General features: G+C 38.0%; 1 protein-coding gene across 6 annotated transcripts in view; it reads right to left on the bottom strand.

Annotated features, from left to right (window-relative positions):
* CACNB2 (calcium voltage-gated channel auxiliary subunit beta 2) overlaps window positions 1-18,128 on the bottom strand; it is a 255,787-nt gene that overhangs the window by 27,725 nt on the left and 209,934 nt on the right. For 4 of the 6 annotated variants that reach the window (XM_063452511.1, XM_063452512.1, XM_063452515.1 and 1 more), the window contains 4 exons: window positions 16,738-16,860; window positions 10,437-10,570; window positions 8,566-8,642; window positions 5,519-5,652 (listed from right to left, as the gene is read on the bottom strand). In XM_063452511.1, coding sequence (XP_063308581.1) covers window positions 5,519-5,652; window positions 8,566-8,642; window positions 10,437-10,570; window positions 16,738-16,860 — 468 coding nt within the window. Of the gene's footprint in view, window positions 1-5,365; window positions 5,386-5,518; window positions 5,653-8,565; window positions 8,643-10,436; window positions 10,571-16,737; window positions 16,861-18,128 lie in introns of all 6 variants that reach the window. The other 2 variants (XM_063452516.1, XM_063452517.1) reach the window with 1 other exon arrangement.

The following is an 18,128-nucleotide window of genomic DNA, read 5'->3' as shown; positions in this document are numbered from 1 at the left end:
GAGACGTAGACATAGTTGGTCTGTTAAAGAGAACATTATTCTGTTACATATACTGGGCTGAGGATGATCACATAAGATGCTTTACTCAAGCCTGGTTTCCAATTCCAAGAAGCTTTAAGATAAATTCAGTATTGGACTGGTAAAATATATGGCTGTGTTGATCCTGCTTACAGAACAACCTGCAAACTGCAGGTTGCATCCTTGGTGCATTGGTCATCTGAGCAATCATGGCTATTATGCGCTACAACAAAGCTGATAAATTACTTATCACATCAATATATGTGTGTTATGGTACACAATGCACATTACAAATATGTAGGTATCATAGTCCAGATGGCAAATATCAAATTAAAACACTTTGAAAAGCCTTCTTTACAGTCAGTGGCCACTTTAATAGGTTTATGCATATACAACTAAGTATCACCCCTTTTACATTCACAACACCCTGGAGTCTTTACAGTATGGATAACAAGGTGTGGAATATTACACCATACTGACTCAAACAGCATTGCAAAGTTCCTGCTGATTTTTCTTGGTCACACATTTACACTTCTTCCCAAAAATGCTCTACTGGACAGAAATCTGTACATTCACACTTTCATGTTCATAAAACAACATTAAGATAATGCATGCTTTGTTAAATAGGCCTCAGTTTAATATTGTCGGATAACCTTTCCAAGTGATTTGATATTTTTGGCTAGACTTAAAAAAAAATTTACAAAAAAATTAAATGTTAAAAAAAAATATATAAAACTATCAAAATATTACAACCTTAAAATATGTTTCATGAAAATAAATAATTGTAAAAGTTTATCCAAAAATATGAAATAATTTGGAAAGCTTACACAAAAATATTAAATACCATGGTTCCTTATTTATTCATTTGTACTTGGGGAAAAAGGGAAGCATGTGGTCATCAATAATCAGGTACCATGCATCATTCAATTAATTTCCAGTTTGTGTACAGAGGCCTGTGTGCTCAAAGAATATCCTTTACACATCACTGCACCAACACAACCAGACAGTACTGATGACAAAAGACAACATTCAAATTCCAGCCCATGTATCCTACCATCTAGATACTGCTGAAGCAGAGTCAACATTCATCACACCACATCAGATTTTTCATTCATTACTAATCCCGGTAGCCTTATCTTTCTGTTCGAAGACGACAGGAGTGGAACTCAGCAAGGTCTTCTGCTGATATAGCTCGTTTGCAGTAAAGTTTGGCATGTCATGCACTCCGAGAAGTCCTTGTGCGAGAGATTGGTAATTTGAGTATTTGTGATGTTTCTGTCAACTTGAATGAATCTGTCTATTCTTCTCTGACTTCTCTCATCAAATGTTTGGTTTTTTTTGCACACAGAACTGACGCTTACTGAACATTTTTGTTCATCATGTCTTTCTCAGTTAATTGTGGAAAGTGGTGTGAATAAGAATCCCAGGATGTCAGGTTTTGTTCAAAATTCTGCGACCACCAATCATAATACCATGGTCAATGTCGCTTAGATTGCTTATCTTTCACATTCAAATGTTTTGTTGAGCAACCACTAAATCTCTTGACCATGCCTACATGCAACTACATGATTTTTTATTTTTTTTTTATATTTACATTAATAAGTGTACCTAAGAAGGTGGCCACTGAAGGTATGTATGAAGATAATTAGTTTATAGGTAGACTCCGGTTCCAGTTGGGACCTTGAAGTCTACAAGAGGAAAGTCACCAGGTTGTACTAATATACAGGGGGTAACCCTAATTAATACAGTAAACACAGAAAAAGAAAAAGATATACTTATTCACCGGCAACCATGCCCAAATGGGTATAGTGCCAGGAAAAAGCAGTACAACCCTGCTTTAAATCTGCTAAAAAGTGAAGGTCAATACTTTATTAATGCCAAAGCTTTAAAAAATACTTAGACTCCAACCTATCAATACTAGAGCAGGTAGGTAAAGCTGTCAAAGGCAAAGTTGCCGGTAGCCTCACAGGCAGCAAAAAACGGAGAGTTAAGGAGTCAATATGGACCCAGTGTATGTGTGTAGCGAGCTACACCCTCCATATATGTCCACTTATACTGTCCAAATGACCTGGTGAACTACTCCGTTTGACTAGCCAAATGCTAAAAGAGGGAAATCCCTTCTGCCTGTAGTCTCTATCCAGGTAGTCCACAGTACGGACCGAAAAGAGTGGGTATAAACCTAGTTCATATGGTAAAGACGAGCGGTAAACTCAATCCCTATGTAGAACCCACAGATCAGTTTTCGCACCGGGGCCCCATGGGTTGTGTGTACGCCACTGCCCCTTATGTTATATGAATCACTGCTATACACTGGACCATTTGTATATGGGTGTATCCATTGGTTTTACCATTCATACCCACTATAATATAGGGATGTGGGATTGAGTGGATCACTCTTTTTGTGAACCATAGATACACACTGGGCTCACATATCTACTTGTGTACACATAGTATATACCTGTGATTAAGCCCCCTTTTTCTAACCAGATGGGAACCGTTTTTGCATTTGATCCATGTTACAATGTTCTGATTCATTCACCTCCCTGTTACAGTATGCTTATGTGCAACTCGTAGGGACAGTCTAGTGATTCACTAGTTATTATCGGTACTGGAGGCGGAGGATTCACCCATTCTGTCACTTTCATTGATTTAAGTATTCTCTAACTGAGCAAGGAGGAGTTCTGAGCGGTGTTCACCGCCCCTTTCTCTTTCCTCCCGCCCACGTGATTTGACAATCGACGTAGACACCACGTGGGGTATCCGTGAATGATGTGGGCGGGCCTCTTTATCCAGTCTACCGATAGGTGAGAACACTAGTGGGGAGTCAGCTGTTCGGTATATCTAATTATATACCGGCTATTTAAAGGCTGGAAGCAGCGATAGCATTTCACATTTGCCCCTGACGACGGCGTCTGGAGACGCTGAAACGCGCGTCGGGCTGTTCTTCTTTTTAATTTAAAGTTGATTTCTTTGACTTACACTGGGGTTATGGGTGATAGAGCTTGGACTTTTATCTTTTATTAATCTGAGGGTGTTGGTAGGCATTAGCACTAGGCTATTGCCGAGGTAATAGGTATTGAGTCCAGATTACGTGTTTCTGTTAGTATGGAGCCTTGATGAGAGTTGTTATTAGACCTATTAAGACTGAGTTCTACATAGGGATTGAGTTTACCGCTCGTCTTTACCATATGAACTAGGTTTATACCCACTCTTTTCGGTCCGTACTGTGGACTACCTGGATAGAGACTACAGGCAGAAGGGATTTCCCTCTTTTAGCATTTGGCTAGTCAAACGGAGTAGTTCACCAGGTCATTTGGACAGTATAAGTGGACATATATGGAGGGTGTAGCTCGCTACACACATACACTGGGTCCATATTGACTCCTTAACTCTCAGTTTTTTGCTGCCTGTGAGGCTACCGGCAACTTTGCCTTTGACAGCTTTACCTACCTGCTCTAGTATTGATAGGTTGGAGTCTAAGTATTTTTTAAAGCTTTGGCATTAATAAAGTATTGACCTTCACTTTTTAGCAGATTTAAAGCAGGGTTGTACTGCTTTTTCCTGGCACTATACCCATTTGGGCATGGTTGCCGGTGAATAAGTATATCTTTTTCTTTCTGTGTTTAATGTATGAAGATAAAGTTTTCAAGAAAATAGTTTTCAAAAACAACTGTCACAAATTCCTTGTTGACCTGAGTTGTGAATTTGGCATAGGTATCTTTCATTCAATACAGGGAAATGAAAATAAAATGACATTGCATTTCTGCATTATAACCAGACCAAAAAAAACACCAAACAATGGAAGAGTGGAAACATCTAGTCAACATGTCTCAGCATAACGCAAGGATAGGTAACCTTGGGCACTCCAGTTGTTGTGAACTACATTTCCCCTGATGCTTTGCCAGCATTATGCCTGTAAGAGTATTATGGGATATGTAGTCCACAACATCAGTTGCTTACTCTTAAACTAGAGTTTTTTTGTGGAACTCTACAGTTAATTAAATCAGCAGTCACTTGTGGTGGAGGGCAAAACTGACTTGCATCACAAAAGACCAAAATAGCACAGTTATAAAAAATATACATTTCCACTAATTTGGATATTTTCTTCAAACTTGGTCATATGGACCTTAATTTTGCAACTCATCATAAAAGAATAACGCTTTTGGCTGGATTAATCACACAAAGGATTTTGCTTTCATTTAAACAGAAGGAAAACATAACACAGGAAATACAGCTTTTAAAATTATAGTAAAGGGCAATTTCTACTGTGAATATCCCATAAGAAAATTCATTAGTTCATTGTTAAACTAAGGTTTATCCAGTAAACAGCAAATTGTAGAGAATTAAAAACTAAATTGTCAAATTGTCGAGTTTGAACACTTTTCCCAATTCATCAACAGTCAGTACTTCTAGTATGAATTTTGCAATTTGTTTTTCAATTAACCCCAATTCACCGTTTAGTAAATTCATACCACTGTCTTTAAGTTTATTAAAAGCAAAATAATTAGTTATAAATGTATGCATTATAAAAACAATTTTGTAAAGTAGCAGACAGGGCAATTCCATGCGTCATAGAAAAGGGACGAAGACAAACATAGCAAATTTAGCATAAAATGTTATTAAACAAACAAAGCAATGAAATAACAAACTGCATGTAATAGTCGAGGATGTGTCTGGTGTTGCCAAGGGTAAGCCGTAACCTACAGGTTTATACCGGCTGCCGAAAGAGCACTACTAAAGAATTAACAGGAAAATAAATATATATATAAAAATAAAAGAAAAAAAGAGAAATACCTTTTCATGTGCTCAGAGGGGGCAGTTCACTATACGGCTACATGACACTATACATATATGTATTCCTAATGCCGTAGTGTTCCATTAAGACTTATTAACTCTTGTGTAAGTCTATGGATTCCATCTGATAGAGATGTACTTGGTGTTATGTTCGTCATTTTTTATTATAATTTATTTCTGTGCCTCTAGTGTTTAACTATGATTCCACTTGTCTATGTGATGACTTTCAAGTACCTTCGAGGGGCACACATATGCAAACAAATAATGGTCAGGAGGTATATCTTATCATTATATGAGTTTTATAGTCATTTATATAATTTAGTATAAACACTGGTCAAACAAGGGGATCACAAAAATAATTTTCAAGTAGCAGTTATATTTCAGAAAGGAAAATTATTCTTCTGAATCCAACTTGTCACTAATGACTATTATACAGGATTTTAAAATAAAGCATATAACTGCTTTGTGAGTTTTGATTTGAAACTTGAAGGAATAAACTTCGGCTTATGATTCCAATGGCAAGACACACTGTTAATTGTCAATATGAACTTACCGACTTTTGCTTCTGTTTAGCTACAAGCAGCATGGAAAAACAAAGAACAAACAACACATGCATGTTATTGACTTCTCAAAGACACAGACATTTAACAGGCCTAGCAGTGTGACGAGTAGCAGCGAAACGTGTTGGATGCTCCAAGCTGGTTACCTTCTTAAAAAAGGGCATTCGTTTCTCTTTGGAGTGGGGTGATGTTACACTGTTTGTACTGGGTTTAGGGGAGCGATGGTTGGCTGGAATGTCAATTTCTTCTGCCTCTAAGCCAGTGGCATCTAAGTCTATAGCTATACATATAGACAAATCATGTAAAATTGTCAGATGAAAAGTTAAGATAAGGTTTTAAGGCATACATATGATCATCCACAAGCAATATGTAACGTTAAAAAGAAAAGTTGCAAGTCAAGGAATAAAACACCACGCTAAAAGGAAATTAGAAAAAAAAAAGTTAAAATACAGATTCTCATTCACAAATTCTTTGCATTCCAGGAGTTCTTTTGATATTCCTGTTTATACAATCAGCTAGTTGGAAGTCATAATGTACTGTAGCGACAAGGCTCTTCTGTATCAGCATAACATAAGACGTAAGACATTATTTTAAATTTCTAGTTGATTGTTTAAAATTTACCTGAATCATAGATCTAAGGGTTATTTACTACAGAGTGATTTGTGTTCAGCTGACAATATAGTTTCAAAATGTAGGCAAGAATATGAAATAAAAAAAACAAAAAAGCTACTAGGAGAACTGAGTTCAACTTTGTTCCCATTTTAGTACTCAACATAAGTCTCTGCTTGCTCAAAAGATCCGTGGACTTTGAAAGACGAGCAGTCAACTTTGAGTTGGGGCCAAATTCTTTTTCTCCGAATCCAGTAAATACTACTGAAGTGTTTGCTGGGCTGAGAAGTGCATATAAGGTGTAAAAGTATAAGACTATACCTCCTTAGAACTTTTTGCTATTCATGAGAGTATACTCATATCACCAATATGGACTGCACCAGCACATGCACACTTTAGCATTTTCAGTCCAGGATGCCATAGGCCATCATGTTCCTTGGGACATTTCTCCAACGATGCAGTATGCACATCAGACATGTTCACAAGGTGGCACACTCTGCATCTTAGAATTTATGACACTATCATGTGATTTGACAGACTCACTAATACAAATCAAAATAAGTAAAAACTAAAAACATACTGTCAATGTTGTACAGAACTCTTAGGAACACTGTTTTTTTCTTCTTTTTTTTTTTTTTTTTTTTACTGTAAATGGGATAGCATCTATCCTCCACCTGCTCAATCACAGAAAGCTTTGAAAAAACTGTTATCACATGAAAAAATCTAACATGAAGTTAAAAATAAAAGATACACAAAAGATGACATATCTCGGGATTTGAGAACCTAATGAAGGTTTATTTCCAATTAAATTGTACGTGTTATCACTGTTTGGTTTGATAGCTGTGGCATAGGGCATGTGAGTTAGAGCTCTGTATTGGAAGCTGAGGTGAAAGGACGGGTTAAAGAACTTGATTAGTTGTTCTTTTTGAGATGAATACAGGAAATGGTGCAAAAAAAAAAAAACTAAAACAGCCTGTTCTTTGGAAGTAAATACTTGAGAGTTGCCTAAAAAGTTTCAAATATCCAAATATCCAGAAATAAAATTAAGATAACAATACCAAAGTTTTTTGTTAAAACTAGTGATACTGCTTTTATATATATATATATATATATATATATATATATATATATATATATAGGTGTTTAAATATTGGGGACAAACATTAGAAAATACAAATAATAGCAGTAATAAAAAAAAATTACAAAATAAATGTCAGCCAAAAATAAAAATGAATGTCAACACAAATGGAACAAATTGGGGGAAATGTATAAGTTTGTTAAATTTGAATAAGTGGTACATAAATGTAAAAGGGGAGGAGTCATCATTGGAACGTGCCTGCTAGTTCAACTGGTTTCCATGGTGATTACTCCACGTTAAGTAAGTAGACAATTTTAAGCTCAATAAATCGCCCTAATAATATCAAAGCATAAAAACCATCATTCCATTTCATACTAGGAAATTGGCCAAAATAAATTAAATCCACACGTCTTCTCCATTCTGCAAATAGCCCTATCCAACATGATTTTCCCAAAGTTAAAATTTAGACATGGTGGCTCATAGGATTACGCATTATGTGCGTCATATTAAAGCTTCCACACGTTTTCTGCACATGTACTTTACATTTGTCTACACATAGATAGAATAGGTTCCGAGGTCTTATTTATGGTAGAAGCAGCAATATTTTTATTGATATTTTTACATTTCCTTGTCCAGCCAATATAGGCAATTCCAGATATATAATTTTTATGCCCCATGCCTACAGAACTTAGTATGCCCTCAGTAATGTGAAGACCATCAGCTTGGGTATTACAGTCTAGTCCAGTTTTACATGGGGCCATCTAGTCCCTCCTAAGTAGTCAGTGAGTACAGCAACTTCTTAAAAAGTTACTCCAACCCTTCTGAATATCTTTTTAAAAAAATAATAATGCACTACTGCTTGGTATTGTTCTTTATGCACCCCTCACCCCCCCCCCCCTCCCTATCGCCATATATATAGTTTAAAATAAGTCTTTACTTACCTAAAATCCAGCGCTGATTTCCACTCCCCCTTCCTGCTGTCACAACAGCCAATGCACGTCCAATCAAATACTCGTCATAGTGAAGCCTCTAATTGGACTATATAGCCAGCTCAGGGCACATGTGCATGCCCTGAGACGGCAAGAGGAGGGGGAGAGAGAGTGTGTCCAAAAAAAATTAAAGTATGGGATGGGGAGGTGGTAGTGCTTCCTCTGACTTGTAGAGGAAGCCCAGGGCCATGAGATCAGTTACCCTCCTGGTATCTAGTGTAGATTATACGTGTTCACCATAGTTTTCCTTGACAACAGTCCACGTTTCATTGTTTTCTTCTTTTCCCTCTTGCTTTCCCTAACTTACTAAGCTGATACTCATCTTTTCTCTTCACCGCTTTTACTTTAAAATAGTTTGAATAATGGTTTATTCATTCACCTGTCTATACTAGATGTGTTACTAAAACTGTTTAAAAAAAAAACTTTTAGTGATAAGACATATATATGGCATCAAAAGAAAAAAAAAATCTATTTTTCACCCCAGAAAATTAGATATCCGTTAAATTATTCTACTTACCAGATGATGGCGGAGTTGATCTTCTAGAGTTGGGTACCACATCGCCCAAACTGGAAGATGAATTTCCTCCAGCCTTACTAAGGGACAAAAGAAAAATACATTGTATGTTACTTATTCAACGTATACGAAAAGGCCATGGAAAATTGTTGTGTTTTCATATTATTTAATCAATTGAAAATTTGCAGTCACTATTTACACAAATAATGCTCCTTGATGATAGATAGATAGATAGATAGATAGATAGATAGATTAGACGGACAGAGGGATGGATGTACAGACAGACAGACAGATAGATGACAGCTCCTCTTTAAGAAAGCTCTAAGCTTAGATTATGTTTGGTGAACAGAGGAATGTAATTATTTTTAACAAACGTTACTGTAATACTGGAACATGTTTAGCATATATATCAAAGTAAAGTAGGAAAAAAATCAAGGACAGCACAATTTTGATAGAAGAATTTGACGTGGGGGGGGGGGGCGACTAAAATTTCAATGATTTAAAGTTAAAATTAATTATTTCTGAAAAAAACACAAAACCTTCCTATCTGACCCTGGTTTCGCTGGTCCTTCCTGTCCTGGATTTATTTCCATGTGTACCCAATCAGTGCGGCACTAATGATTTATGTGTCTACACTGTGCAGAGTAAACTCAGGGGATGATCTCATCTGAGCGGGGACAGGCCTGCCTCGTTAGTAGGGAATCAGCCCTTCTCTGCTTGCCTTTGCACTCCACCGTCCCAAATCCATATTGCCAATTTTTAGGAGGAGCACCTCATACATCTGAGTATTGTTTGCTACATTACAATAAACATAAGGCCAGAGGTTGAGTGGGTTCAATAAATGTAGGTTTGCATGAGCATGTTTTGTAGCAACTGAAAACTCTTTAGAGAATGTATCTTGATGGGCCCCATAAATTTGCAATGCCACCACCAATGTCCTCATAATTATTCAGAAAAAACTGTCAGAGGTTCCAAATCCGGTACTCCCAGGCCAGTTCAATAAAAATGAATACCTGACTCCCAAAGTAGGTATCTAAACGCCCTCTTATATTTGCACTAATTACCTCACCTAACCCAAATCAACCCTTTCCCCAACCAACACAAAATAATTCACTCTTTCACTGAATCTTCTCTCACTGCACACATTTACTTTTGATACGGTTTCAAAAGATGCCTTGCTTTGCGGATGTGGACTAATCCCCCGATTTATTAGAATGATAATAAAAGTATGCTTTCCACATTTGCTGAGATTCTTGTCCTATTTTTATTTGCTTTTGGACTCTTGAGCATGAGATGTGGCCATATGGTTTAACTTTTATTAGAATAAAAAAAAAAATCAATAAAAAAAATAATAATCATGATTATAAAAGCGAGACAGGAAGGGAAGTATTGAATTGGGCATGCATATTTACATTTTCTGTAGACATTTCCTACACTTGCTATATAATACACATGAGAATAAATGCACATCTGCATTATATGAGCTATTAATATGTTTTATGGCAATATAAACACCTCTCTCAGATGCAAAATATGGGAATGCAGTCAAACCATATGGCCAAATGTCATACTTAAGAGTCCAAAGAGAAATATAAATTGGAGAAGAATCTCAGCAAATGTGGAATGCAAGGAGACCATTGGACCTGGGTCAATAATATTTCAAAACTGTAATCTGTTCAGTTTAATACAAGTGGGATACTTCTGCATAGTGCTTGGCTTAACATCAATTGGTGATGTGTTTTCAGAAAACAAATCACGTATATACACCCTTATATTTTTTAATTTTGGGATAGGAAATGTTGGATGGATCGAGTTTGGTGGATAGTTAAATTAACCTGTTTATAATAAAAGGAATTTTAACACATGGACTTTACCTGGTGTAAAATTTTCCCTGTTTTGCTTTTTGTTCATGCTGTAGCCTGTTTTCGAGTTTAACAGGACTAGGGATAAAGCCAATTTCGCAGCCTTCTTTCACCAGCCGTCCTATCCACCAGTCATTATTAAATTTCTGAGAAAGACATAAATACAATTTATTTATTTAGAAAATAAATATTTTACCAAGATGAATACATTGAGATTTCTCCCGTCCTGGGTCCACAAAACATTGCATTGTAACAATAGGATACAATATTACAAAAATACAATATACAAACTATAAATATATATACACATATAAGTGTAATACATAACAGGTAATAAATATGTTCAATCGTGACAGGTGCATTCTGTGCTGAGGTATATTGCCATAGATCTCTTAAAAGATTTTAGATTGAATGAAGCTTTGACTGTGTCCCTAAAGTTATTCCATAATTGCGGTGCTCTGTATGAAAAGGAGGATTGAGCCACTTTATTTTTGTATTGCGGTATGCTAAATATCATGCTAGTACTGGATCAGAGGTTAAAGGAGGTGGGAACAGCCGGGAGCATTCTACTCAGGTAGGGTGGGAGCTTCCCAGAAATGCTATTATGCAGAAGGCTGGAAAGATAAGGAGTGCATCGGGATTCCATCGACAGATAGTTTAGCTTTTTTAATATGACACAGTGATGGATAAAGTAATTACCGTATATACTCGAGTATAAGACGAATACACACACACTGCATTCATACACACACACTACATTCATACACACACACACACACACTGCATTCATACATACACACTGCATTCATACATACACACTGCATTCATACACACACTACACACACTGCATTCATACACACACACACACTGCATTCATACACACACTGCATTCATACACACACTACACACACTGCATTCATACACACACTGCATTCATACACACACACACTGCACTAATACACACACACACTGCATTCATACACACACACACACACACCGCATTCATACAAACACACTGCATTCTATACACACACACACACTGCATTCATTATATACACACACACACACACTGCATTCATTATATACACACACTGTAAATAAATATTCAATTAATATAATTTTGGGGGGATATAATTTTATTTAGAAATTTACCAGTAGCTGCTGCATTTCCCACCCTAGTCTTATACTAGAGTCAATATGTTTTCCCAGTTTTATGGGGTAAAATTAGGGGTCTCGACCTATATTCGGGTCGACTTATACTCGAGTATATATGGTACATTCTAGTACAAAGCGGCAGAACGAATTATATAATGTATTACATTTATTAAGGTGGGTTTGCGATGCGGGTGCATACACTACATCCCCATAATCAATGACCGATTTACCATTTGTTGCACTGTTTCCTTACTGTAGGGCTTAGGCAGGATTTGTTTCTGTATAGGGCACCTAGTTTTGGGTAAAGTTTTGAAGAGATTTTTTCAATGTGAAGGCCAAAGGATAGATTGAGGTGTAGCAACATACCTAGATATTTAAAAGAGCAGACCGATGTCAGTGTGCTATTTTAATTTGTTCTGATACACAGTTGTTGATTTTGTAGTTTATATAATTTAGGTAAAGTTCCAAAGATCATTGTAACAGTTTAGTCTGTGTTTAGGAAGAGTTTGTTATCCGCTATCCACTTTTCTACCTTTGTGAATTGGTTTTGGAGCACAGCCTCAAGCTGCGGCAACTTGGGTTTACTAGCGTAAATTACAGTGTCGTCTGCATACATGTGTACTATTGAGGATTTGCAGACGTAAGGCAGATCATTTATAAATAATGTGAATAGCAGGGGGCCGAGTATGGAGCCTTGGGGAACACCACACGTGACTGGAAGAAGGAGGGAAGCGCTATCAGAAATGGTCACATATTGAAATCGGTCTGAAACATACGATCGAAACCAGGTTAGCGGACGATCACCAATGCCTGAGTTCAAGTTTTTGCAAAAGAATGCCATGGTCTATTGTATCAAAGGCCTTGGCAAAAATCAAGTAAAATAGCTCCAGTTAAGTCTCCTTGTTCCATGCCAATTTGGATGTCATTGCAAACTTTTAAGAGGGTAGTCGAAGTTGAGTGATTTGGACGAAAGCCTGATTGATCAGGGGTCAGATAATTTGATCGTTGATAATATTCACATAGTTGCGTGTGGACGCATTTTTCCAAGATTTTTGACAATACCGGGAGCAAAGATATCGGGAGATAGTTAGATACCAAAGTATTGTCACCACTTTTATGGATAGGTACAACTTTTGCTGTCTTCCAAAGTTTGGGTATGTATCCTGACACCAGGGATTCATAAGGGCAGTGACAGGTTTTGCAATTGCCGGCGCACTGAGCTTCAGCAACATTGCTGGGATTTGATCTGGTCCACACTGGTTTTTCATTTTTAAATTATTAAGATGTTTATTAATGACACTAACAGGCACAGGTCTAAAATTTAACTTCTCTATATGAGGATTTTGAAGATTTGGCAGGGCCTGAATTTATTTGCGGTCTGAAAATGAGTGTAATTTGTTATCTTAGCAACCAGGGTGGTAGCACATGCAACAAATTAATTATTAAAGGCATTTGCTACATCTAGGGGGTGTTGCCGTGTTTGGTTGTCCATTTTGACAGTGGAGGGTTGGGAGTGGATTGTGGGGGTTTGTATGCTATTTATGATTTTCCAAAAGTTTCTTGGATTTGATAAGTTGTTGTTCAAATTTTCACTGAAATATTGGGCCTTTGCCATGTTTGTTTGTTTTGTGCATGCAATTACATCTTAATGCTGAATTTCAAATGCATTTTAGGTAGTTTTTTTCACCAAAGAGAGAATAATTTACTTTGAATTCTCACTTTATTGAATAACCCTGATGGACCTTCATCTGGACATACAATTGTCGACCGACCGGCAGAAACACGCTTTTCTATTGGCAGGAATTCGTGACAACACTCATAAGATTTTGTAAAGTCCCAAGAGTTGGATATTCAATCAGCCAACAGGCAACTGAGTTCATGGTAGCCTTGCCCAACTTTATGTCCCTTGTAAATGAATCTCCATTGGCTAATGCTAGTAAGATTGCATGCAAAGATTCCTTTCACACATCAACTCTGTCTTTTTAAAATTTTTCCTAACTCACAATAATTCAATGAAAACATAATAATAGTTCAAAAACAGCTGGCACTGGGAGCATTATAAGAAGCTGGGAAACCTCAATAGATTATTTATCTGATGGATTCATAGCAAATTCTGGAATTATAGATGAGACATGCACAGATATGGTACAGGTGACTAACCTACATCCTACAAGATGACACTTGTAACACCAGGTCATATCTGTCCACATAGGCGTGCGCAGCCTAATGCATTAGGGTGTGCACCCTAAAGCACAAGCACACGCGGCGTATATATATATATATATATATATATATATATATACACATATATACACACACAGACACAAAGCTGTGTGTGTGCTGTGTGAGGGTGCTGTTAGTGTGATGTGTGTGTGAGGGTGCTGGTATTCTATTATGTGGGTGAGGGTGTTTGTGTGTGTGTACTTGTGAGGGTGCTGTGAATGTACTGTGTGTCAGGGTGCTGTTTGTGTGTGTGCACTTGTGAGGGTGCTGTAAATGTACTGTGTGTGAGGGTGATGTTTGTGTGTGAGGGTACTGGTAGTGTGCTGTGTGTGTTTGTTAGGGTCCTGTTTGTGTTTGTGAGGGTACTGTTAGTGTGCTGTGTGAGTGTGAGAGTGCTGTTTGTGTAATGTGTGTGAGAGTGCTGTGTGTTTGTGTGGGTGCTGTATGTGTGTGGGTGCTGTATGTGTGTAGGTGCTGTGTGTGTGTGGGTGCTGTATGTGTGTAGGTGCTGTGTATGTATGTGTGTAGGTGATGTGTATGTCTGTGGGTGCTGAATGTGTGTTGGTGCTGTGTATGTGTGTGGGTGCTGTGTATGTGTGTGGGTGCTGTGTATGTGTGTTGGTGCTGTATGTGTGTGGGTGCTGTATGTGTGTGGGTGCTGTATGTGTGTGGGTGCTGTATGTCTGTGGGTGCTGTATGTGTGTGGGTGCTGTGTATGTCTGTGGGTGCTGTGTATGTCTGTGGGTGCTGTGTATGTCTGTGGGTGCTGTGTATGTCTGTGGGTGCTGTATGTGTGTGGGTGCTGTATGTGTGTGGGTGCTGTATGTGTGTGGGTGCTGTATGTGTGTGGGTGCTGTGTATGTGTGTGGGTGCTGTGTATGTGTGTGGGTGCTGTGTATGTCTGTGGGTGCTGTGTATGTCTGTGGGTGCTGTGTATGTCTGTGGGTGCTGTGTATGTCTATGGGTGCTGTGTGTGGGTGCTGTATGTGTGTTGGTGCTGTGTATATGTGTGTGTGGGTGATTGTGGGGGGTGGAGGTGGGGGTACATTACTTAATATCCCCCCTCCCTTCTTACTTTATGTAGGGAGGGGGAATCTTTCCTTGCTGCTTTCCCTGGTGGTCCAGTGGAGGTGGGGGCAGATCAGTTATCCCCCCTCCCTTCTTACCTTATGCCTGGGAGGGGGGATCCTGCTGCTGCCATCCATCCCTGGTGGTCCAGTGGAGAGTGAACTCTAGCCCCGCAGGGCTAGAGTTCACTCACGCGAGATCTGAGCGTTGCCGCGGCAACGCTCAGATATCGCGAGAGGAACCCGGCGGAGCTGCTGGCAAGAGCTCCGCCGGTCCTCTCCTGCCTCCCTCCCTGCCTGTGAGCCGGTGAGGGGAGGCTGAGAGCAGAGCCGGCGCTCGGATAGCGCCGGCTCTGCTTGAGCCGGCAGGGGAGATCCTGAGATCTCCCCTGCCGGTCTCAATACATAGCGCGTGCCGCGGGGATTAGGGTGTGCCCAGGCACACCCGGCACACCCCGTGCGCACGCCTATGTCTGTCCATATCTTAATAAATCTATACAGAATGCCAAAACACACTGCAAATAACATTCTGGAATATAGAGTGAATGAATTCACTGGAAAAGCCGTCCCTTCCACTTTTGGCTTTATGTACCCCCTCCCTATCACAGATTAACATATCACAGATGGTCATAAAAGCAATAAAAGTTTTCAATTAGAAAAAAACAATCAAACAATAAAAGAAATCTCAGCACATGGCCCATTGAGTAACCCAGTGATTTATGGCACCAGTGTAAAAATACATTTTGATCTCCTTAGTAATATTGTAAGCAAAGTGTTCCAAGTAAAAGAATGTCAAGACAACCGTGAAAACAGAAAGTCAAATAAATGGAGTGAATGAATAAAATTGTACGTAATCTGAGACAAAATTTAGCAATTCAGTACAATTGTTTAGTAAATAAACTTCTTAGTCAAATTTTAGGTAAACTACTACTGATAATACCAATTGACATGTCCATATGGTGCATTTATGGTTTGGAAGTTAATTTTCTTTTTTTTTTAAATTGAGGTATTTCCAGTAGATTTCATATTACACGTACACATCGTATATGAGGGATCACACATACAGAATGAGTGATGGTCTAAATCTCATCAGTTAAAGGATGGAAGAATTTGAAGTCTCATAAGCAGTTTAAGTATTAGATTGTATCATATTTGAGCGTTCCGAGGAGGTAGATTTGCTGCAACTTGCTTTGTGATCTGTGTCAGGGGTAGGCAACCTTCGGCACTCCAGATGATGTGGACTTTATCTCCCAAAATGCTCTTACAACCGTAGTGCTTGCAAAGCATCAATGGAAATTTAGTCCACACCATTTGGAGTGCCGAACATTACCCACCCCGATCTATGTAATACTCAAACCACAATTATTTTTTTTGTAAAGGAAAACTAGAAGTATCATAACCACAACAGCCTTCAGGACTGCCCTGACAACCTCCTAGGGTAAGTTGTCAATCTGGGTTCTGCCAAGCACCCAGGCACATCCTACTGTGCCTTCAGAAGCTACTATAGCGAAACAGGACTTAAATTATTGAGTGAGGGCACTCAACTGATTGGGCTTCACTGGAGCTTCTGTCTCCACGAAAGGTCGCCTGGTTCACAAACGGTTTCGCTTCTTACCCTGAGAGGGTGCCAGGGCACACCTGAAACCATAAACACTAAAGTGGGCTGCAGTGGTTGTGGTGCTTGGAGGGTTTCTTTAAGGTTGATCATGATCCAACAAGACTAAAACTTTACCATTTCTAGGGTGGTCTACAAATGACTAAATTACTTTATTTCTATCCTTGTAAGTTACCAAGAATTAAATGACATCACAGTAATTTTACAAATAAATCAATTACATATTTCTATATTATATATATTTCTTTCTTACTTCTTTGACATGCAAAAAGTCTTTAGCTTCAAATGAAATCGCCATGCCTGGAACTGGGATATCATCATCGTGAACTGCGCTGTAGCCAACATTTGTCCGAACCGCAAATGCAACAGGCTTGGTCTGAAAATATAAACAATATAAATACATTTTAATATATTTAGCAGATTTCTCTAATTCTTGAATAACTTGGCTGTACATCATCAACAAATCTAATAGAGATTTTACATCTTGACTGAAGTATATTTTTCAAGATCACACTGGTTAAACAAAGTTTTCTATTCCTTGCAAGTTATCAGACTGTTTTAACACCTTTTTTACTAAAGTAGCACATGGACCCCTTTAATTTATTTACATTATTGTCCTAAGGTAACATTTTAAAAATGTATTGAATTTGCTTCATTTTCTCTTAAGTCACGCTACATATAATAATTTTCCAGTAAAACAATAGACAATAATATCTAGATAATAAATATTAAAATTTCAGTACCAAATTACACAAATAGATGCTAACTTAGTGGACCATCTCATAAACATGGAACTTCAAAGCAAATTAAATATCAGAAACCTCCTAACAATATGCTTTGTATGTCTTTTTATATGGCACTCTTCCAAATTGTATATATTTATCAAAGCACACTGCTAAATGAATCTTTAAAGACATTCTAATGCTCCGCTATGCCGGTGACCTTCGCCTCACATCCATACTGCTAACTCATGCTTGCAGGACTTCTTGTTGATGGCTCCTTTTCTCTGGAATAGCCTGCCAACCCCTATCAGACTCTCCCCTAGTCTTCGCTCATTTAAGAAGTCCCTCAAAACCGATCTCTTCAAAATAGCTTATGGCCTCCTGTAGTAACTTCACAACTATTTCACAAACCTGTCTCTTGCTCTCTCTTAAAGAGTAACACTCCACTCTCACCTGCAATTCTGCTACTTTTACTATCGTTCCTGTAAAATTTTGTAATGATCTAATTTATTGTTAAATTTTCCCTTTATAATCTTGTAAAGCACTGCAGAATAAGTTGGTGCTAATAATTGCCAAGAGTAATAATTATAATAATATTGTTTCCAAGGGGACTGCTCCTTTTTAGCACTCGTTTTTACCTTGATAAATCTCCCTCTATGTTTATATATCATGCTGAAATAAGTAAAGAACCAAAAATAAGCTCTAAATGATAAATAATGAATCGTGACAACTGAATCCCTAACTTGCAAAATTCGCCAATTTGGCTGCATTCTGAAAATGGTTATTTTGGTCTCTAAATTGCTAACATTGGCCTCAATTTAATGAGCTTTCCAAATGACTCAATACTTTTCAAAAGATTTTTCTACAAAAATTCCCGTAGACGTTAATGGGGAGTTATGTGGATACATTTTTTGGCAAGTTT

The sequence above is a fragment of the Pelobates fuscus genome, chromosome 4 (genome assembly GCF_036172605.1).
Source record: "Pelobates fuscus isolate aPelFus1 chromosome 4, aPelFus1.pri, whole genome shotgun sequence".
In the NCBI taxonomy this organism is placed as follows: domain Eukaryota; kingdom Metazoa; phylum Chordata; class Amphibia; order Anura; family Pelobatidae; genus Pelobates; species Pelobates fuscus.
Note: the sequence above shows the minus strand (reverse complement) of the source record. Positions and strands in the feature narration are given on the sequence as shown.